The 22,177-nt window shown below is 57.5% G+C and overlaps 1 protein-coding gene across 6 annotated transcripts in view; it reads right to left on the reverse strand.

Moving 5' to 3' along the window:
* Nucleotides 1-22,177, reverse strand: part of ACTN4 (actinin alpha 4) — a 70,719-nt gene that overhangs the window by 3,788 nt on the left and 44,754 nt on the right. For 4 of the 6 annotated variants that reach the window (XM_045532090.1, XM_045532094.1, XM_045532091.1 and 1 more), the window contains 13 exons: nt 19,727-19,813; nt 18,635-18,722; nt 16,955-17,033; nt 15,734-15,815; nt 14,923-15,008; nt 10,696-10,788; nt 8,841-9,071; nt 7,924-8,071; nt 4,279-4,429; nt 1,403-1,511; nt 1,059-1,199; nt 796-978; nt 565-699 (listed from right to left, as the gene is read on the reverse strand). In XM_045532090.1, coding sequence (XP_045388046.1) covers nt 565-699; nt 796-978; nt 1,059-1,199; nt 1,403-1,511; nt 4,279-4,429; nt 7,924-8,071; nt 8,841-9,071; nt 10,696-10,788; nt 14,923-15,008; nt 15,734-15,815; nt 16,955-17,033; nt 18,635-18,722; nt 19,727-19,813 — 1,613 coding nt within the window. Of the gene's footprint in view, nt 1-564; nt 700-795; nt 979-1,058; nt 1,200-1,402; nt 1,512-4,278; nt 4,430-7,923; nt 8,072-8,840; nt 9,072-10,695; nt 10,789-13,828; nt 13,915-14,922; nt 15,009-15,733; nt 15,816-16,954; nt 17,034-18,634; nt 18,723-19,726; nt 19,814-22,177 lie in introns of all 6 variants that reach the window. The other 2 variants (XM_045532093.1, XM_045532089.1) reach the window with 1 other exon arrangement.

The raw sequence follows: 22,177 nt of genomic DNA on the forward strand, positions 1-22,177 counted from the left end.
CGGGCCCCCTCATGGGCTCGAGTTTATACGAGGCACCTGGCATGTCGTGCGCACTCAGGAAGTGCGGCCAGGGCTGCTTATCAGCAGCATCACAAACCCTCCTGTGGCTGGGGCACAAGGGTCCCCAGTGAGCACGCTAAGGGCATCCCAACTCCACCATCTTGTTCACAGAACACAGCGGCGCTCACGACGGGGCCGGCACAGAGTGGCATGCAAAAAGCATTTGTTGAGGGAACAAAGTAACTATTTTCATTCCCATTTTAGAGATGAGAAAACTGCAGACCAGAGGTTACACTGTGCTGGAGGCTGACGGTCATCAGCCCAGGGCAGAGTCAGGCTCAACATGTCCATCTGGCTCTTCGGCCAAGCTTCTGTCTGGTCAGCACTGCGACTTCCATCACTATGATCTTGCTGACCCTCCTAACCCCTCAAGGGCCCCCAGCCACTGAGAGTTGGCCCTGGGCCCACTGGAGACCTCCTGCCCAAGGGAGCTCACCCGGAGCTCCTGCTCAGCCCTGGGCTGAGTCTGCCTGGGCTCCACAGAGCTGGGCCTGGCTGCCTCACCTCCATCTTATTCTGGATCCAGGGCCCCACGACATTGGCCTGGCTGGAGAACTGGCGGCGGAGGTGCTCGTTGGACTGCTGCTTGCTCTGCTCCTCCAGGAGGGCGTGGTCCCGCTTTGGCACCAGCTGCTGAACCTGGTAGGGGCGGGATGCAGAGCAAGAGTGGTCAGTGGGGCAGACCCCCAGCCTGGCCAGCCCTTCCCCGGCTCCTCCCGACAGGCCCCAGCCCACCTTCTCCCACTTGGAGTTGATGATCTGGGGGGTCACGGTGGTGTAGGGGTTGCTGCCCGACAGCTTGATGTGGTTGCTCTCGGCGATCCTCTGGGCCTCCTTGTGGATGGCCAGGATGGCCTCCCGCTCCCTGTCGGCATCCGGCAGGGTCGACTTGAACTGGTCGTGGGCTGAGATCAGGCCCTGGGGGAAGAGCAGGAGTGAGGGAGCAGCCCAGCTCCACAGTGGCCCCTGAAAGTGTGGGGGGCAGAGGGGACACGGACCTCGATCTCCTCGATGGTGTGGACAATGAACATGTCCTGGAGGTCCTCCATGGCACTCTCCATCCAATTGTTGAAGGGGGCTGCCCGCTTGGCGTACTCCAGGTGCAGCTGGTCGATGGTCTCCAGCTGCTTCTCTGTTTTCTGGTGTGTGTTGGGGACGGCGACCGAGCAGGGAAGGTGGATCAGTCAGTGAGTGGGAGGGTCCAGGGGAGCACTGAGGGGTCAGAGACCGTCCCCTAAGGGGTTCAATGGGAACCCACGGATCTGGGCATAGTCCACACTCCTACCAGCCCTGGGAACAGTGGGGGCACAGGGTTCCATGGGTGACGTCACCCCCTCCTTACCTCCAGGGCTTCCCTGCGACTATGGGTCAGAGAGCCAAGGGCGTCCCACTGGTCGCAGATCTTCTGGCACCGGGTGTTGACGTTGTGGGAGTCGTAGTAATCCAGCTCGCTGTGGGCCAGCAGGCAGCAGTGAGACCCGGCAGGGGCAGGTGGAGGTGCGGCTCGGACCCACCTGCCCCCAGGCCCAGGTGCCAGCCAACATCCCACGGTATCAGTAACCAGCCACCCCTCTGCTCTGGCCCCTGGCACCCCCAGGGCAGGAGGGAAGAGGGCCAGGGGTGGCATCCTGCTTGCTCACTTCCTGCCTCACTCTGCCACCACAAGCCAACCCAGGGAAGCCTCCAGAGTGCAGCCTTTCAACTAGGCCTGGTATCTAGATTGCTTTTTTAATTTAGAGAACGTCTAGCAGAGTGCAGTGGTTAAAAGAATGAGCTCTGGAGGCAAATTCCCTAGGTGTGGATTCTGGCTGTAGGATTTTTTACTTGTGGGACCCTGGCCAAGTACATTCCCTCCTGTGGATACCTCAGTTTTCTCATCTGTGAAATGGGGGTAGGGATCTAATCAATTAATGCAGGTAAAGTTCTTAGAGCAGCCCTTAGCATCCACGTAAGTAGCAATTGCTATTTACTAAAGGTTTTATTTATTTTAATGGGCACTGAGAATAAAATATGTAGCCTACAATCTCATTCTAAGCAATTAATCATGTATTTAAGAAAAAAGTGAATTGGTTTAAAAAGGCGAATAGGCCGGGCGCGGTGGCTCATGCCTGTAATCCCAGCACTCTGGGAGGCCGAGGCGGGCAGATTGTTTGAGCTCAGGAGTTCGAGACCAGCCTGAGCAGGAGCGAGACCCCGTCTCTACTAAAAATAGAAAAAAATTACATTGGACAGCTAAAAATATATATAGAAAAATTAGCCGGGCATGGTGGCACATGCCTGTAGTCCCAGCTACTTGGGAGGCTGAGGCAGGAGGATTGCTTGAGCCCGGGAGTTTGAGGTTGCTGTGAGCTGGGGTGACGCCACGGCACTCTAGCCCGGGCAACAGAGTGAACTCTGTCTCAAAGAAAATAAATAAATAAAATAAAATAAAATAAAAAGGCGAATAAATAGTGGTATAGGTATCCTTTGAGTGATGGTGGTCTGGGAAATGCCGGGCATGTCCCCGCCCCAGCACGCTCCCTGCCCCGCCTCTCCCTCCCACACAGCCAGGATCCCAGCCTCCTGGGGTCCAGACACTTAGCGACTCTGAGCTGCAGGTTCCTAGGGAGTCAGTGTACAGGCAGGGACCTTGGGGGCCTGGGGAGCAACTGTGGGAGGAGCAGGACGCGGAGACTAGGCGAGCCAGCCACAGGTGGGCAGTGGGATGCAGGCCCGGGGGAGAGCAGGCCGGGGCTGGGAGGGGAGGCGAGGCCATGTTCCATAGTGGGGCTGGGCACCCTGGGGTCCATTCCTTCTGCCCACTCCCTAGCTGTGTGAGCCAGGGCAAGCCCCTTGGCCTCTCTGTGCCTCCGTCCCCCCTCTGTAACACGGGGTTGCTGCGGGCATTAAATGAGCTGGTACACATAGAGCACCAAGAGCCCGGTGAGCTTCTGCTGTTGCTATGAATCAACGCTTAGCAGGGCTGCCTGTCCGGCTCATCCAGGACAGTCTCGGCAGAACGGACAGCACCCCAACAGTCCTCCGTTTCTCTCCTCCAAGGGTCACCACCTGTTTCCCAGCTCAGGGTAGTGAGTTTCACATGGACATTACCTGGTGCCTGAAAAGTAGGCTGGCCTGGGATTTATCCTAAGTCTGTTTCCTACCAGCTTCCAGGGGCTCCCCAAGTCAACTCAGGAACCTGTCCATGTCCCACCCCGCACAACCCCTGAGGGTCCCTGCATCTAGGCCTTGCCCTCCTGGGCTTGGACACGCTGGCTGTAGGACCCCCAGGGGTACCCCAGCTGTGCCAAATAGGGATGCTGTGGTTCCCGGTACTGTGAAGGCCCCACAGTACTTCAACCTCTGGGTGAGCAAATGGTGAACCCTCAAAGCACCTGGGCAGTGGGGAGGGAGGGAGTCAGGGAGGAAACTGTCCCTGCCAGTGTGGGGCTCCACTGAGCATCACTGCTGGGCCCCAGGCCTGTAGGAAGCAGAACTTAAAGGGTGAAGGTGGTGGGGCGGGGGTGTCTGTGGAAAGGGCAGTTCCAGCCAAGGATTCTATTTTTGTGCAGACGGCTATTTTGGGAGCCCTGCTGCCCCTCCAGGGCCTGTGGGTTTTCCATGAAGTAATGGCCTGGGCCTCCCGCTGCCTGGGCCCTCCCTGTTGCTGGCCGCTGCGCTGGTGGACTAAGGCCCCATTCACGGGCTCCCGAGGCTCCGTGTACTAATTGTGCACACGAGTTTATCTGACTGGGGCGGGGAAGGGAGGGGAAAGAACCCGGCTGCCTGGAAGCCCTACAGTAAGTGTATTCTGAGCAAGAGACGGAAGGGGCTGGGCAGAACAATGGGGTCCCTGTGTAACCTGGTTCCCTCGGCGAGCAGCGGCTGGAGCCATGGAGGCCAGTGGCCTACCCCATCAGGGGGCCTGGGGGATTACTTGGTGTGACAGGCAGGGGAAGTGGTGCCCCAGGAACCTCTAAAGCCTAGGAATCAAGATAAGGGGCCAGAAACCTCCCTTCAGCTGGAAAATCTAGATCCGTTTCTCAGCCAGGGTTGAGACAGGATGGGCAAAGACATGCCATAGGCTCTTCCCTGGTGTCTGAAAGGAGGTGAAAGAGGAAGGCTGGGGGACCCTGTTCCAGGCCGTGAGGCAGGCTGGGCCTTGGGATGCTGCTGCCACCACTCTGGGCAGGGTGCAGAGGGGAAGTAAGTGACGGGGTGTCATGAGCCCACACGTACTTGAGCTCCTGGGCAATAGCTGCGATCTGCTCCACGCGGTCCTGGTGTGCGGCCAGGTCACTCTCGAAGGCCTCGTGCTTGCGGATGAGGGCTTTGATGTCCGAGAGGGTGGCTGTCTCGTAGTCCCGGTGCTTCAGCATGGCTTCCTTCCCTGGGGGTGGGGGCAGAGTCACTTACCAGCGCAGCGGCCGTGGGCCAGCAGCCTGGAGGGGCTGTCCCACCAGAGGGAGGGGCGGGGGTATCGCAGACCCACATCCTTCCACACCAAGGATGATGCCATGAAGGCTAGAAACTTCCAGAAGCATCTTCCTTGCCCTCCAGGGATCTCTAAGCCCAACTATATCCTGGATGTCCCTGGGAGACACTTTGGAGTTGGTAGGCCTGAGACAGATATCCCATCTCAACCTGTGTGCTCGAAACTTAACATCCTTTATTGGCTGCAGACTATAAAAATTGGACTGTGGTTCCACGGCTGGAAAGTTAGACACCAACTTCTGAAGAGCTGTGACCTGGAGAAGCACCAGGGGTCATAGCCCATACCGTGGCAGGCTCAGGGAAGGGGAAGTGTTGGAGCCGGGGTTCTTCCAGAAGCCCAACCTCTGTGCCTGCACCCCAACTCTATGAATTTGGGTCCCCCTGTGGGCACACAGACATGTGGGCCTATCACACATCTATGTACTCCATGCCGTCCTAAGGCTTCTTACGTGCAGCGGGGCAGGGCCCACCATCAGGCCTTTGAAGGGAGAGAGGAACACTGTTATTAGTCCTGGAGCCTGGCTAATTACACACCCAAGAACAAAAGCTCAAATAAGCCCTGCAAGCAAGTTACGATCTTACAGAAAACTGAGGGGAAAATGCCAACCTGGGAAGGTGACCGGCACCCCAGCTCCAAAAGGGGCCCTGCTTCAGGTGTGCCACCTCAGTCTCCCCCTGGAACGGTAGCTCAGAGATGCCCCTCAGCTCTGCACCAGAGCATCTGACAGTCAAACAGCTGCCCGCCCAGCGCGGTGGCAAGGAGCTCCAGGGGCCCTTCATCTGTAAAGCGGGGCCAACACTAGGGCCTGTGCTGCCTGGGACTATTCCAAACTTTCAGTGAGGAGATGACAAGAACGGCAGGCACAAAACCAGTACCATCCTCATTGCAGCCTCTCCCAGGGTCATCTGTCTGCCATCCTCATTGCAGCCTCTCCCAGGGTCATCATCTGGCAAGTACTAGCCACCCACTAGGACAGGGACTGGCAGGCCAGAGATGGGCAGCCTGGGAGAATCGGGCTCCACTGGCCCCACCGCCATCCCCGGGGCAGGAGGCTTAACCACAAAGGCAAGTTTGCAATTCCCTTCTCCAAATGGCCTTCTCCCAAGGGTGGGAACCAGAAATAGTAGGTTATGACTCTCTGCCGCAGCAGTTTCAGCAAGGCAGCTGGCAAGGGTGCGCTGAGAGGACTCACGAGGGGGCCATGGCCATAGCTGCCTGGGATACAGGCCAAGTGGCAGCCACAGAAGGGACAGGGGGGCTTGCTGGCTCTTGGTTGTATCCCCAGGAAATCCAAGTCCCTTGGAGAAGCATCTACATGAACCCTCACCCCTGTGGGTTGTGGGAGCTGATGAGGGGGGCAAAGAGTAATGGTGGCTCAACCCAGAACGCTGAGCCCACCCGCCCCAGAGCTGAGGAGGCTGCCATGACTGTATCCCAGGGGTGCAGAGGGGGCGGGAGGCCAGCCTGTCCTCTAGTTTCACATAATTGGTGGTTCAGACGACAGAGGTTCGGGTCTTGGGAATGAGAGTGGGCAGGGCCAGATGCCAGATGCCTGCGGGGGAGGTGGACACCCAGCCAGGCAGGGGTGGGGCAGGGGTGTGTGGAGGCTGATGAACCAGTTGGGCCCTGATCTGAAATAGGCGACTTCTAAATGCCTCAGGTGAAGGCCAGCCCCGGGGTCATTCCCAGGGCAGGGGCTCGTGTGGGCCATCACACCCACGCCCCTCGGCCTCTGGAAACCATCTTCCCAGGGCCTCGTGGAGCCCGAGGCAAGGGACTGAAGAGGTGAGGAAACGGGCAGAAACGTCTCAGAAGGGAAATCACAGGGCTGATGCCCGGAGCCTCCACGGAGAGGCAGAGATGCAGCACAGGCATAATGCAGCAGGAGACACCTCGGTCTGAGCATGGGACAGGGGTGCTACAAAGTCCACTTACGTGCCCAAGGGCTCTCTGATTAAAAAAAAAAAATACAAAAATATGGTGGCCTGGGAGATCCCAGGCAGGGACCTCACCCGCTTAAGAAACTACTATGCACAGGGCCAGGCGTAGGAAAAAAGGCGCAAAAGATATCTGCTGAATGAATGAATGAACGAACTAAATGCTACCCCTCCCTGCCAGGAGGGCATCAGGGCCAACACCCCCTCCTCGCATGGGTGCCATTCTGCGGGGCAGGAGGAAGGCACCTGCACCCCAGGCCCAACCTGGCTCCTCCTGGCCTCCCTGCTGCCTTCTGCTCCCCTGCACGCTTCTCCTGGTGGGGACAGGGTGAGGGCACCACTCTGGACCTGGCAGTTGCTGCGGGAAAGCAGCCAGGCTGAGCTCATGTGCGGAGGGTACCAGCTGGGCCATAGCCAGGGACACGGGGTGAGGGGGTCCAGGTCTGCAGATCATGTGGAGCTGCACGCTCGCACAGCAGGGGTGGGGAGGGCTGTCTAGGGGTGCCTCTGGGTAGGGGTCTCGGCATCTGGCCAGGGCTGGGGTTGCCTGCCCAAAAGGTGGAGAGGGTGGAGGCTGGAGGAAGCCTCAGAGGCTCTGTGGGGAGTGTGACTCAGCTGGGCAGAGTGGTGGCAGAAGGGCAACAGAGTTAGGAAGGAGGTGGCCAGAACGGGAGGTGGGGAGGAGTGCTATGGGTGGCTCTTTTGGCTTTCCCAGGCAGTGCCGGTTTTCTGAAGGCTTTCAGGCCCCTGGGATCTGGAATCTCAACCATGGTGTGAGACCCAACCGAGGGCCAGGGACGTGCTGGAATGCTACGTCCTGAGCCAAAAGGACAGGCAGCTGCAGAGCTGCCAAGAAACAGGAGGTGCTGGAGCCCTTCTAGGAGAAGCCTCCTGCAGGGGGAGCCAGGCTCCTTGGAAGGGGGCTCTGGGATGGGGAGGGAGGTGAGGTGGGGCTTCCCGGGTAGGCCATGCGACAGCTGGGGGGCCGGCATCTGGTGAGCCTGTCTTGGGTCAGGCAGCAGAGAGGAGGCAGTGCCCTGGCCTTGCCTCTGATGAACGTGCTGGTGAAGACAGATCCATCCAGCACGAGCTCCGCAGTGTGATGGCCACGGTCACAGAGGGTGTGGGAGAGAGGAAGCACAATGTTCACAGGCTGCCAGCAATGGGAGAGCCCTGCCCCACACACTTGCCCTGGATCGGGAGGGACACCGTCCTCATGGAAGACACGGCAGAGAGGACAGGCCTGGAGGGGCTCAGCTGTGTTCCCGGATGGCTGACCTCTGACGACTGGGATGACTTGCAGGAGCCACCTGGCTACCTGCAGCTGGATGAACCCAAAGCAGCGTTTCTGACATGCGTGTCCCCAAGCAGCAACAAAGGGGCTGCCACACAGACCTGATGCAGGAGGGGCTGTGTGTGTGCATCTGAAAGAGGGAGCTGGGGGGACCGTACCGTCGGTCCAGGCCTCGTGGATGGAGGCCTTCTGCCGGAACTTCTCTGCCAGGTGGTCGAGCCGCTCCAGCCTGCGGATCTCATTCAGCAGCCACTCCTCGTAGCCCTTCTCGGCCTGCTCCAGGTGCTGCCAGCCGTTGTTGATGTCCTGCGGGGGGGAAGAGAGGGCAGGGCTGTCACAGAAGAGTGGGGCCCACCAGGAGGATGCCTCCCTGAGGGCTGCTGATGGAAAGTCAGCAGAAACGGGCTAGGAGCTGGGTGCGGTGGTGCATGCCTGTCGTCCCAGCTACTTGGGAGGCTGAGGTGGCAGGATTGCTTGAGCCCAGCAGTTCAAGTCCACCCTGGGCAACACAGCCAGACTGTCTCTATTTAAAACAAACAAACAAACAAAAAACCACCCCCACATACACACAAATGGACTGGGTCATGGCTGTCCCCTGCTTTGCTATATATGGATGCCTAGACCAGGTACAGGACATGACAGGTACAATCAATTCTTTAGCAGTAAAAGGATGAACGTGTGACCAGGTGAATGAATGAATGCATGCTATGAATGGGGCTCTGTGAACCAGAAGGTGACTGTCCAGGGCATACTGTCCCTCCCCTGACGAAGGGCCTCAGGCACTTGGTGATCCCAGAGACGCGGCAGACTGGGGTTCAGAATCAAACAATCCCATACAAACTGCGGTATGGTATCGGGGTGGGTATAAAACAGGGAGTAATGGGCAAGGGGGAACGTGGTAACGTGTAAGGTATGCCCTTCCCCCACCCCGGCACCCCAACGGCTGCTTGTCCTAGTTAGGAAAGACTACGCTGGTCAAACAGCGAGCCTGCAGGTGGTTCTGGAACTGCCTCTGCCCCTCACGGCATCCCCCCCCCACACCCTCCACACCCCCGGACACTGGCCCAGCACTCACCGAGACCATCCTGCCCTCAGAGGGCATGAAGGCGGGCCGGTTGCTGAGGCGCAGCTTGGTCTGCAGTGTGTTGAAGTTGATCTCCAGCTGGCACTTCTCCTGCACCTTAGGCGGCTTGTGGACACGCCGGTAGTCGCGGAAGTCCTCCAGCTTCTGCTGCATCTCCTGGATGGTCTTCTGGGGCACACGGTCCTCCAGCCAGGGGATGGTGCGCCGGATCCACTCCAGCAGCTGTGGGCCCATGAGAAGCTGTGCTGGCCTTTGCAGGGGCCCTCAGAGTGCTGACAGGGCCACCCCCAGCTTACAGGCACGTGGGCTCTGGATCTTCTTCAAGCACCCTGTCTTGGGGTCATCCCTGCTCCCTAACCCCACTTCTGCATGACTCCTATTGGAACCCCACAGCCTGGAATTCTGTGAACATGCCCCCACCACCCCACTGTGCTGTCCTCTGGTTACTTCCTGTTCATGCCCTTGCTCTTGGTCTTCCCTTTCCTCAGATCTAAGCAGGGCAGCCTCAACTGACACGCCCCTCCTCAAAGGGCCCCCCTCTTCCCTGAGCTCCGTACTGTCTGAAAACCTCACTGCTTCCTGGCTCACTGACTCAGAGCCTCATGGGCAGAGGCTGACAGGCATGCCTGGCTCATTTGGGGGTGGTCAGCGCATGCACAGGGCCTGGGACATAAATGAGAAAATAAAATTGAAAAAGAAAGGAACCTGTACTTTTAGGAGCTACTCAGATCTTTGATAGGGTGAGGAAGGGCACAAACATGCAAACAAACTGGACATTCTAAAACAATTCCACAGGAGTAAAATCGGTCATTTTCCAGTACAGACGTGCTTGAGAAGCAGTCCCCAAATGCCAACTTCTGGCAAAGTGAGAAAACCAAGGACAAAAGTATTTATATGCACATGCATCTTGACGCATGGTGCTAATTACCCTTTCTTGGCAATGGCTGGAGTTCTAAGAATATAACCTTTTTACCTTGTCTTGGTGTTAGAAATGATGGTGGTAACAGATGGTAGTTTTCTTTTTAAAATATCCTTGACTTGGCAAAATAAAAAGTTGGCCATCCTGGGTTAGCCAAATACTTTTGCAAATTTTCCTGGTCCATGAAATCTCAAAGTCTGGGAACTACTGGTTCTAAGAGAGCAGTCAAATGACTACTCTTTGGGAGCTTAAATTATTTTTATTTTTTAAACATGGAGATTTTAAAAATAAAGAAGAGAATCCAGAGGAGATGTACTAATCACCCATATTCCCAACCGAAACGTTGGTCCAGGCTCTGTAGCAGGGCTGCCTGGGTTTGAACCCCAGCTCTCTGGCCCACCAGCTATGTAGTGACCTGACCCTCTCTGGGCCTCCGTGTCCTCCCTTGGAGAGGAGGGCAATGCGGGTTCCCCTTTCGCAGGGCTGCCGTGGATGCTGAGCTGATCCTGACGGGAAGTGCTTGTGCGGGGCTTGCCACCGTTTCTGTCCTCGGGTCCCTCTCCACCTTACTGAACTAGTCTCTCCAGGAGTCAGGGATGGGAACAGCTCTTTTTAAAAGCTCCCCAGGTGATTCTAAAGCAATGAGCTGTTCAGGAAACTCCACCCCTGAGCATCTCCAGGAACCCAGGCCCAGGACCCCAGAAGCCAGCTCACATGGAGACCTCCAGCCTGACCCTCGTGAAACCAAACTGAAAGGTCATACACTGGCTGAGTCTGTAACCTTCTTGCCTTTTCTAGGAGCTAATGACCAGATCCTGCTTTCCCCTTGTGAATGTCACACCACCTTTGGACAAGGGTAACAAGAGGTGACCCCATCTTTTTAGCTCTGGCAGGGCCACCCAGGCTGGGGGCTGGTGGCACACTCACATCGCTGGCCAGCCTCTCGTAATCTTCCATCAGGTGTTCATTCTCCTGGTTGACGGCCAGCACCTTGCAGATTCGGTTGGCGGCAGTCTCAGCCTGGGGTGGGGGACGCGCACATAGTCAGGGCTGCCTGGGGGCTGGCGACCCTCCCTCCTGATGGGCACGTCCCTGCAAAGCAGCTGGTCCGTGGCCCACACAGAACTCGCAGAGGAGGGAAGAGGAAGCACACCAGCGAGACAGTGCCCTGCCCAGAGTAGCTGCGTCCTGACAGGCCTCATTGGCATCCTCGCAGCTCATTGTAAAATGCCCCCAGCCCAGAGAGCCCGGCGCTTGGCTCTCTTGGCCTAGACCCTGGAGGCCCTGAGGAGGGTTGGGGGCCCTCCCCCTTCTGCTGGCAAGCCTTCTAGTGCCCTACATGGAGGAGGCTGGGTGAGGCCATCTGTGCTGGGCCTCAGCAGAGTTGGGGGGCCAGTGACCCCAGAGGAGCCTGGTGGTCGGTGTGCAAGAGTGCACGCCTGGCTCCTTCCTTCTCCTGCCTCAGAGGTGCGTATTAACAGGAGCTCATGTGGGCAGGAGAAAGCCAGGGCTTTGGCGAGCAGGGCGTGGTGGAGACAGTCCCTGGCCCAGAACTATAGGAGAGAACTGGCCTTGTCCTGCTGGGGGGCAGTGTAGATGTGGAGGAGGGGAAGGGCCACACGGGGAGAGGAGAGAGACCAGATACCTTTCAGGAAGCACAGAAAGGGTCCAAGAGGAGGAGTTGAAACAGCAACAGAACAGGAACAGAAATAGTGAGGAGGGTCTACAGAGTGATGGGGAAGGAAAACAGAGAGGCTTGGGAGATGGCTCCGGAGCCGGCTCTCCACAGGCAGCGATGCCGGCCTTTCCCATCCACACAGCACACCTGGAGACAGGCGGGGAGGCGGCGGGCAGCTGAGGTTTGTGTGAGCGCATGCATGCACACGCACACACCCTGCCGCAGGCTGCAGGACACACACCAAGGGCCCCAGGCAGTGCCCCTCAGGGATGAGGCTCAGGAGGTTCCTCAGCCAATGAACACCGGCCCCAAACGAGTGCAGAAAGCACAGCCAGGGTTGCAGCTTGTGAGAGAGTCACACAGGTTAGCCCCTGACCCCTAACGTGGCAGAAACAACTGGCACCCAGAGCTCAAATCCACGCTGCCACCACAGGGCTGCTGGTCACAGGTGTCTTGTTCCCCTGCTGCGTTCCTGGTATCTAGCTCAGGGTGCTCAGGGTTGATGAATGAATGAGTGAATGAAAGAATGAGGGAATGCTTCAGCGAAGAGGAATAAATTGTCAGGACAGAAAGGGCATACTCAGGGTCATGCCTGGGGTTTGCCCTGTGTTTATAAAACAAAACAAAGCCCAGAAAGCACCCTTCCAAGGGACTGGAATGCGTCTCTGGGGAAACAACAGAGCAGTAAGAAAGCATCACAAGGCTGTCCTGAGCAGTAAACACAGGCCTGGGGAAGCTGCACTTGTAGCTGGAGAAGCCTGAATCCAGCACTTTCCTTGGTGAACCGGCTGGCTCCCCACAGCTTGGCCTTTATTTCCTCCCTCACAAGATGGGCTGGCAATAAGCCCTCTGGACCTTGCCGCCTCGCAAACCTCCAATGCTGAGACCGAGCCTTCCTGCCAGCACCGCTCCCACGGGCCCTCCGGCCCGCCTTCCGCCAGCACCATGCTGGAGTTCAGCTCTGGGTACGGAGGAGCAGTTCATGCAGAAGCGGAAACACACAGGTGAGGGCAGTGTGATGGGCAGGGAGGCTGGCTTGGGGGCCACGGGGCAGACAGTTGGGGTTGGTGGTGAGGAAGCTTCCATCACTGTCCACCCCCACCCTACTGAGGTGGGGGTCAGGGGTCCTCCTTCCACCTGCCCTGCCTGTGCCCCCCAGCAGAACACTCCAAACACGAGCTCCAACACACTTTGGGTAGGAGATGAAGAGGTGATGAAACTTGTCCTTCTCTGCTGGGAGGAACTAACCTCTCCCAGGTACTAGTGTGACACCCATTTCACAGATGGGGAAACTGAGGTTAAGTGGCTTATCCAAGGTCACACTGCTGAGAGGTGGCAGAGCGGGGCCAGGCCAGACTGCCCGTGGGTACCATGCCTGCTGGCCATGGGGCCTAATAAGAAGGTGGTCTACAGAAGGTACAGCCCCTGTCCTATGACTTTAGGAACAGCTCTTTGCGCCTCTCTAAACTTCAACTCCCGTTTGAAATGGGGTTAGGTGTATTTAGCCCTCCCTGGGGCACATACAGGGACTCTCTCAGAGCCTATGCATGTCAAGTCCCTGGAGAGTGCCTAGCACGTAGTAAGTGCTCAATCAACAAGAACCGATTCCTCCTCCTCCTGCTCTCTGCCGCACACCTGCCAACTGCTAATACAAAACCGAGGCATCAGGAGTACTGCCCAAGACACTTCAGAGACCACACGGTGAACAGAGGGAACAAAGGTGCCCAGGTCTCCACGCGGAAGCTGGGGGCCCAACAGAAACCATGGAGGGACATGAGGTCAGCCGGGCTCAGGGAGAGCTGCCGCAGGGAACCAACACTGCTGACTACTCTGCCTGGCTTCTGGGACAGGGGCAGGGAGGGCTGGGTCCCAGTGCAGCCCCAAGAGGTGGTCAGGCTGCTCATGCTGAGCCCTTCCTGGCGCTCTGGGAGGGGAAGGAGCTGCAAAGGAGGAGCAGAAAGCCCAGTGCTGCCCAGTGAAAGGGCACAGCAGGCAGCCCTGGGGCAGATCATGGCGAGGGGGACGGGACAGCCCAAGGGTCACACCTCAGCTCTGCCATTTACCACAATGCTGAGCTTCAGGTTCCCTGCCTGTGAGTCTGGGATGCCTCCACCCACCTCCCAGGGTGGGCTGCCTTCAGCAGACATCTGTGGTGCCTCAGCACGGGTCCAGCACCAGCCGGATGGCAGGAGGCGCTGGAAGCCCCACGGTCACAGGAAACCTGCCCTAGGTGGCCTGTCCAAGTCAGAACCCAGCAGGGTCGGTCCTCATGGCTCGGTGGCCCACAGCCTGGCCAGGGCTCCACCCACAGATGGACGGTGGTGACACAGGGTGATGGTGAAGGCAAGCCACAGCAGCGAGGGTATGCCCGCCCCAGCTCACCTTCTGAGCCCCCGAGAAAGCGTGGTAGAAGCAGGACACGTAAGTCATGATGGCCTTCTCATCTGGCCTCAGAGTGCCCACAATATCTGCACAGAGAGAGAGAAAGAGAGAGAGAGAGGCAGGAGGGAGTGAAAGACGCAGGGAGGGCGGCCGGGCCGGCCCAAGGCTCATGCAGGAGGAATAGCGCTTGCTCTGGACTGGAAGCCAGACCCCGGCTCAGGCCTGCACGGGCACGTCTTGCAAGGTTTTGTACAAGGGGAGACAGAGTCCAAATGAGGTGTGTTCCTTTTCTAACCAGGCCTGAGTTTGTGATGGACTAGCCGTGGCCCTATAAAGCAAGCTCTGTTTTGGGCTGTGGGGTCAAATGCTAACTGATCTGCCTGAAAACTGAAGCAGGACTGTGTCATGTATGATCACTTACCACCTTTGTGTAAGACCCCTAATGGTCTCTGTGGCCCTCAGAAGAAAACACAAACTCCTTATCCCAGACCACAGTGGTCTTGCAAGGCCTGTCCCTGTCACTGCCTTTCACTCTCCTCTGCTCACTTTACTTCTCTCCAGCCACTCCTTGAATAAGCCAAGTTTATTCCTGCCCCATGGCCTTTGCACTTGGCTTTATCTTCTGCCTGTAACACCTTTGCCTCAGGTCCTGCTCATTGGCTCCAAATGCCTGTTCCTGTCACCCTTCCCTGGTGAAGGCTCTAAATGAAAGTGACCCCCTGCCATCTCTGTCCCCGCATCCTAGACCATGCTCTCTATTCTGCTTCTCGCCACATGAAATGACTTTATCTGCTGACATGCCTGTTGTCTGTCTCACCCACTAGCATGCAAGATCCCCAAGAACAAGGACCTGCTGCCCACAAGGATGCTACTGTGTCCTGTGCCTGGAACAAAGCCTGGCACAGACTGGTGACTCCACAGACATTGTGAGCAAGGACGGATCAGGCAGCGATGCCAAGGAGTTGGGGGGTGGCTTCCAGTCGGAGAGAGGCCACTGCCGTCTGCAAGAGAAACGAGGTGAGCATGGGAGGCGAGAGGCAGCAGCGGCATTGGGCAGTGGCGGCGCGGAGGGCCTGCCTGGCCCTGCCCGGTACCTTCTGCGCTCCTGAAAAGGCATGGTAGAAGCTGGACACATAGGTCATTATGGCCTTCTCGTCGGGCCGGGCCGTGTTCACGATGTCTGCAAGTGAACAACAAGGGTTAAACCGCCCAGTGGGGCGGGGTGGGGGTGCCGCTCACTAGGATCCATGGGCTCCCAAGGCCACAGCCACCAGGAAGAGGGACCCTCAGAGTTGATTCTGTGACACCTGGTGACTTGGGTGGGCTCAGCCACACCCTCAGCCCCCTTCCCCCATGGCCTTGGGAAAGGCCAAGGCTGTGGGAACTGCATTAAAATGAGGCCACTTCCTCTCTGAGAATGGCCTCAAGAGGCTGCTGGACAGTCAACTCCAAGGGCCACCAGAGGCCAGAGACTTGGGTCCTGGCTGTGGGTGGGGCACAGCTGGGAAATGGAGCAAAGCCGGAAAAGGAAAAAACAAAACTCTCCACTTTGGCAGGCTCCAGACTTTGTGCTGCTGCAGGCAGGGAGGGGAGAGGCCAGGGTTGCTCACAGGAAGTCTGGAGCCGGCCCTCCTCGGCCACATCGCTCCTCCCCTGGGCCCTGGCAAGATGCAGCCCCGGAGAGCCGGTCCTTCGAGCTCCCCCTTCCCCACCCTTCTCTACCCCTGAATGTGTCTGGCCGGCTCCCCAGTTCACCCCGACTCATACAGCCCTCCTCACTGGCTGTCGACTCCCCAGGGTTCCCCCAAAGCTCTGATGCACCCACAGGCCCTTGCCCAAAGCCAGGCCTGGACAGATGAGGCCCCTAGGGAACATGGTGTTGACTGAACAAACAAATGTACTTACCCTCTGCGTCCAACATCTTGGGGATGTCGAGGTATTTCTCGGCCACTTCGAAGGCATTGTTCAGGTTGGTGACTGGGTCGTCCTGGGGGAGGCAGGTGGGGAAGTAGGAAGAACTCCATCAGGGGCAGGAGGCAGGAGCAGGAGGGAGCCAGGGCTGGCCTGGGAGGGAGGGAGCCTGGGAGGGGAAGGGCTGGAAGGTTTCTTGAGGCTGTGTGTGCTGTGTGGGGAGGAGGGCGCACCATGAATAACTTCAATTCCTACCCAAAGGAACACCTCTTGAAATCTTTGTGGAGCAAATTATGGGCCTTTTCTCCAGAAAAATCCAGGTGTGCTCTTTTCATACAATTTCCAGCTATTCACAGACCCCAGATTAGGGGTGGCTAGGGGTGGGGGAGGGGAGCAAATCCAGAGCTCCCAGGTTCCACCCTCCCTAGGGCTTCCCCTTGCTGCCCCAGCCGCCCCCCCAGGGCTCCCTGCTGCTTACAGACAAGAGTCCCTGACTCTCCCTTTGACAGAGCCGGGTTGACAGAGCCCAGTTCACTTACTCACTGTGGCTGGAATGGGCTCGATGCAGGCCGGTCCCCATCCCCCCATGCCCTCCTCTGGCTTTAAGCTGCCTCCTCCCCCAGGGCCCTTTCCTGCTCCTGCAGGTTCAGGGTGCACCAGCCTCCCCGGGCAGCATGTGTCTGACCCCACCCCTCGTCACCCTGTTCAGCCTGAGCCCTCCTGCACGGCCTTGTGTGGTGGTTTGCTTCAGATGCAACTGTCTTGCCTTCCCTGGGAGGCTGGGAGCTCCTAGAGGGCAGGGACTAGGATTTGCTTTGTACAGGCAAATTAGAACAGGAAATGCTGGCCGGTGGTGATGGTTTGGAATTCCTTACCTTCCTCCCCCTCGGGCAGAAGAGGAATGCTTCCAGAATCCAGAAGGTTAAGGAAGGGGAGTTGGAAGGCATGGCTAGCCAGGCCCTAAAATAACCCTAGGTTGGCTGCAGTGCCCCACAGAGGGAGATGGGACATTCCCCAAGCAGAGTAAGAGAGGTAAGAGCTGGCCTCTGAGCCAGGAGTCTGGGGAAGCTGGCAGGAGGCTCTCACAGGCCGCCCATCTGAGCACAGGATGCAGCTTTGGAGGCTGGCATTGGATGGCCTTGGGGACGGTGACCCAGAGTTAAGGCTTCAGACTGAGCTGTCTATAGGCCATGGAGGGGAGCTCAAGACACACACCTTTCTCAGCTTGTCATACTCAATCAGCTCTGGTCTGTGCCGGTGGATCAGGGCGTTGAAAGCAAGACCGTCCTTCCAACTGGGGAGGGAAAGGCAAAGGTTACGAGGAAGGCACCCTCACTGCTGTGGGAGTCCCAGATGGCTCTGGCACCTGCAGCAACGGCCAGTTCCCATCTACTGAGGTGTGGTGTGTGCCAGCACTGCAGGAGACAGCAAGGCGGGGTGGCCGCGAACCTGACCTCTGGAGCCAGACAGTCTGGGGGCAAATCCTGGCTGTTCCACTTACTGACAGCGTGACCCTGGGCAAGTCACTCTACCTCAGTTTGTAAAATGGGGATAACAGCCTAGGGTTGCTGTGAGGATTAAACAGTAAATGCTTAGACCGGTGCCTCACACGTGGCAAATACTTTGTAACTGCCACCTAACTTGCCAAGCACGGTACACGGGAGGCCCCCTGAGTGGGACAGGCTCCCTCGGCAGAGAGCCCACTGCACAAGGCCGGTGCCTGCGCTGCCTGACCTCTGCACCTTGGCTGTCCTGACCCATGGGAGGGCCAGTCCATGGGCTGAATGCCAGGATGTGGCCTGGTATGAGAGTCTCTGAAGGAAAATGACCCTCTACAAGGTCACAAGCTGGTCACAAGCTGGATTGGTCACACTCTCCTCCCTGAGATCCTCTAAAGGCCGCTTCCTTCTGGGGTCAAACTCAATGTCACCTCCTCAGAAAGGCCATCCTGGTTACCTTCTATCACCTCACCCTACTTTACTGTCTCTGCACAGCACTTCTTACTGCCTGACACTATGGTAGGATTACTTACACCTTTGTTAACTGCTGGTCCCCCTGCTGCAGTACAAACTTTCCAAGGACAGGGACTCTGTTTGGAACTGCCATATCCTCACTTGTGGCATGCAGCAGGCACTCCACAGATATTTACTGATTGAGTGAATAAATGAACCAATAAAAGTGCAGAAGGGAACAGTCAGTTTGTGCAGAAAAAGGAAGGAGACACACAGAGCAACCAAGGGAAGGACCACGTGCTATTAATGGCAGAGCACGACAAGAAAGGCCCTCAACGTAAGTGGGGGGCCTGGACAGCCCAAGGACATGGCAGGACGGCTGCTGCGGACCCCAAGAGACCCTGCTCTTCACCGCTGAGCACACCCCTCCCAGAGGCTCAGCAGGGTGAAATCCCAGGGCTGAGCCGGATCTGACGGCCTCAGGGCCGCCCCAGGGCCTGTGCTCCTAGCCACCAGGCAACCTCGCCTCCTGCCACATTCTGGACCTCGTGTGTGATGGTGGACACGTCTCATCTCCCTCTCTCACCGCGAGGGAGATGAGTTCACGGCAGGGCTGAGTCTCGTGCACCTTAGTAGCCACAGAGTACATTTTCCCCAACACAAAAGTCACTAGCAACTCCAAGGACTAATCCCTCTGGAGACATCAAAATAAAGGAAAAGCTTCACTGTTGCTTCTGAGAGTCACCGTGCCCGGGAGGAAGATTTTCTACGGCCGGTGGGAGTGCCGGGCCTTACTGCTGCAGCCCAGGACTGGTGAGCGACTGCCTCTCCTCCTTGGAGAGAACCAGGTGACCTTGCAATAGGTGAGGAGGACAGCACCTTGGGTCCCGGCAGGAAGTGAGGGGATAAGAAGGGCTGCAGGGTGCTCTGGCCAGGCCCTTACCTGATGTGGAAGTTCTGCACGTTGACATTCTTATACGGGGCAGTCTTTCTCTGGCACCAGAGAAGGAGCCCTTCTTTGGCAGAGGTCTCTGCAAAACACACAAGGATAGTGAGCACTGGCTCAAAAACAAACCCTCAGAACTCAGCCCATGTTGGATGGGACTTTCAGCCTCAGACCTGGGGGACAGAGAACCTCAGATACAACAATGGCAACAGTGAAAGTTGCAACAATAGCCTCTCCCGTTCTGGATATGGAAAGACCTCTGCCAATCCAGCTTAATCCTCACAGCCCTGAGGAGACTCACTCAATCACGGCTGCCCCAGGAAGTGGCAGTGTCAGGACGGGAACCCGTGCTGTTTGCCTGACCACTAAGCCTGTACCTTTAACCACCAGAACACACTGTCACAGACAAGCCCTTAGACAATGGCCTTGGCCTCTTATGAACAAGGTGAGAAAGCCAGCATGGAGAGGCTCAGGAGGCCCTTGTATGCCCAGGGGACAGCTCGCTGTCCTCACAGACTAGGAGTCCTACAAGGGCAGGGAACATGTCTGACAAGGCACCCATTCCCTCTACACACTGGCCCAGGCGGCTTTGCTCATCCTGCGGTGCACACAGGTGCGTGGAAGCAAGTCAGTCTGCTCCTGGATGGCCTGAGCTGATCCAGCTGTGTGGAGGAAGAAGTCCAAGGACGGGGATGCCAAGTGGAAAGACAACCAGGCCCAGGCCCAGGCCCAGGCCCAACTCTATCACTGGTTTGTTCTGTGACCCAGGTTCCTGGACTGTAAAATGGGGCCACCCATCCTCGCCTGCTTCACCAGGGGGGTGAGGGTCCACTGAGGTGAGGCCCAGAGAACCAAGGTGCTCTAGGTGGGTGCCAGAGCCAGGAGGCGGGGAGGGCCGTGGGGGAGGGGCCTCCTTTCACCTGCCACCCACTCACCACTCCTGCGAAGGGCCAGGCCCTGGGCGTGACCTTGAGGAAGCAGGGAAGAGGCCTGAAGCACAAAGCTAACACTTCAGGAATTCTAATCTAACTCACACGACTTGAGTGGATGAGGGTGGGAAGCAAAGGTGGTTCTCTGCCCAACTCTTACCTTCCACAGAGATGTCCTGGATGGCGAACCTGAGGATGATGGTCCAGATCATTCCCAGGGTCATCTTTGCATTGCCGTCCACAATCTCTGCACGTGGGAGGGGGCGGGGGGAGAAGGTTGTTAAAGTGAGACGCCTCACTCTCCCTGAAGGCAGCCTTCGGTCCCTTCTAGAGACTAGCTCTGAATGATTTTCCGACGGGACCACCCAGGCCTGTCCTCCTCCACCTCCTGGGGAGAAGATGTGCCTGAACATTCTCTGGGAAGCTCTGCTGTCCCCACCTTGCTGCTGCTGAGGGCCTGCAGGCCTCTGTGCGTTGATGTCCTCCGCCCGCCCGCAGCTCATTCTCTTGACACAGCTCAGGAGCCTGGCCCTCTGTTCCCGTCTCCCCCATAACACTCACCTTTCTGTGTGTAATCGCACCTTATGCAAGTGCCTCCCAACTAGCGGGTGAGCACCCCGGCCCCGTGCTCAGGGCAGCGACGGCTGTCTCTAAGCTGCGGTCAGTCAGGGAAGGCACACACTGCACTATTGTTTGTTGACCGTGCCGCCCTGTCCAGGCCACCGCTGTCTCTCCCAGAGCTTGCTGCAGCTACCTCCGCCGTACCCTGAGTCCACCTCTACACAGCAGCAAGGCAGTCGTCTTTAAAGGTACTTCGGGTTTGTGTCCGATGTAACAACAGTAGGGAAAGTAGTAACAGCCACTCCCACTCTGCACGTGGGAAAGCTTCTGTCTACCACAGAGTGCGCCCCCATCCCCCTTCCCTCAAATGGCTGGTCCTTCTCATCCTAAAAGCCTCTGCTTGTGTGTCACCTCTCAAAAATGGCTTCCCAAGGAGCTCCCTGCCCTCTGCCCAGGTCCTCTCTACCCGGCCCACTGCTCTGTCCTCACTCATGGGCACCATTTGTAATCCCGTATTTGTTGGTTTGTTTACTTGTTTGCTGTCTGCCTTCAGGAGGGCAGGGCTGCTCTGATCACTGTGTCCCCAGTGCCTGGAACAGGCCCTTGAGGAACACATGCTGCTGCTGTTGTGTCAGAAAGGGGAGAGCAGGGGACACGGGCCAGACTGCTAGGCTGCATGCTTTCTTAACTAACCTAAAGGCAAACATTTGCTCAAACTTCTGGGAGTGAGAAAGAAGGGCTTGGACCACACATTCCTCAGCAACTTAGAGAACAACTATCTCTGCAAGGCTCAGGGCAGCGTGTATCTGCCACTGGGCAAGAAAAGTCAGTGCCTCGTCCCGCAGTCCAACAGCCAGGTGTGTTTAGGGCAGTCCTCGAAATGCTGTCTGCTCCCCACACCTCAACTACTCGCGGACTCGGGGGCATGGCAAGATGGCTTCCGAAGAAGATGGAGGGGCTCCACTGCTGTAGCCACTGGAGGGGAGGGGCTGGGCAAAGGGGTGAGTTCCCGAGCTAACTGCAGAACTGCAGAAGGCTGTGAGGGACACTGCAGGAGACCCTGTCACGCCTTGGAAGCCTGTGGAGTGGTCATCCAGAGGATGGGGCCCGCCTTCCCCAGGGACACACCTAGAGGAAGGGGGGCTCTATTAGCCACAGTGGAGAAGCTCCCACAGCATAGTCATGGGCCTGTGGCTGACAGCAGCTTTTGAACTTTGGGTTTCAGGATGAGGAAATATGCTCAGTCTGCTGCCCAGACGCAAGGGAGGAACCCAGCATCTCTCCTGGTCCTGCCCCAGGGTTCAGAGTCCCAGACCAGAAACTAAGCAGAGCCATCTGCCCTTTCCCAGGGTGGGGCGAAGGAAGCTCTTCCCTCAGAGCCAGAGAGACGAGCACAATCTGGAGGGGAGGCCGCAGCTCCCACACCCAGGCGGCTACAGGTGCAACTGGTCACGCAGGGCTTAGAGAGTTCCTGTGAGGAGAGGAAGACAGTGTCTCTCATGACACATCCACCAGCTGCTTCTCCGACCTGCAGCTGTGCTTCCGGCTCCTGCCTACTTCCACAACCCCAAGGAAGCCATGCTCCTGCAACTGCTAGATCATGTGGAGGGACAGGAGACAGGGCAAGGGTTCTCAGGTGCTCTGAACGCCAAGGAATATCTCCATTAGGCTGCCCTCCAGCTGTGTCCCAAGGCCCGAAGCTCACAGGGATTGGGAACGGACCAATCTGGGCACGAACAGAGAACATTTTTAGACTGAGTTTTTCTCCAAATGAAAACTGATGACTGCCACGGGTCTCTCTTCTGACCCCTTCTGTATTTACAAACTAGCATGTGAGCAAAATAAATGCAGCTGTGAGAAGCAGAAGGCTGGAGCAGAGCCCGGAGGAAAGATCCATGCAAGGACAGAAAATCTCAGGGCCTGACTGAATTTTTGGGTTTTGATTTTTTTTTAAACAAACACCAACCACCTCGGACTGTGGCATGCAAGGCTTGGCACCTCTCCTCAGAGAGGTCCTGGGCTGGGGCAGAGCCTTGGAACTCAGTACACA

The sequence above is a fragment of the Lemur catta genome, chromosome 19, assembly GCF_020740605.2.
Source record: "Lemur catta isolate mLemCat1 chromosome 19, mLemCat1.pri, whole genome shotgun sequence".
NCBI classification, from domain to species: domain Eukaryota; kingdom Metazoa; phylum Chordata; class Mammalia; order Primates; family Lemuridae; genus Lemur; species Lemur catta.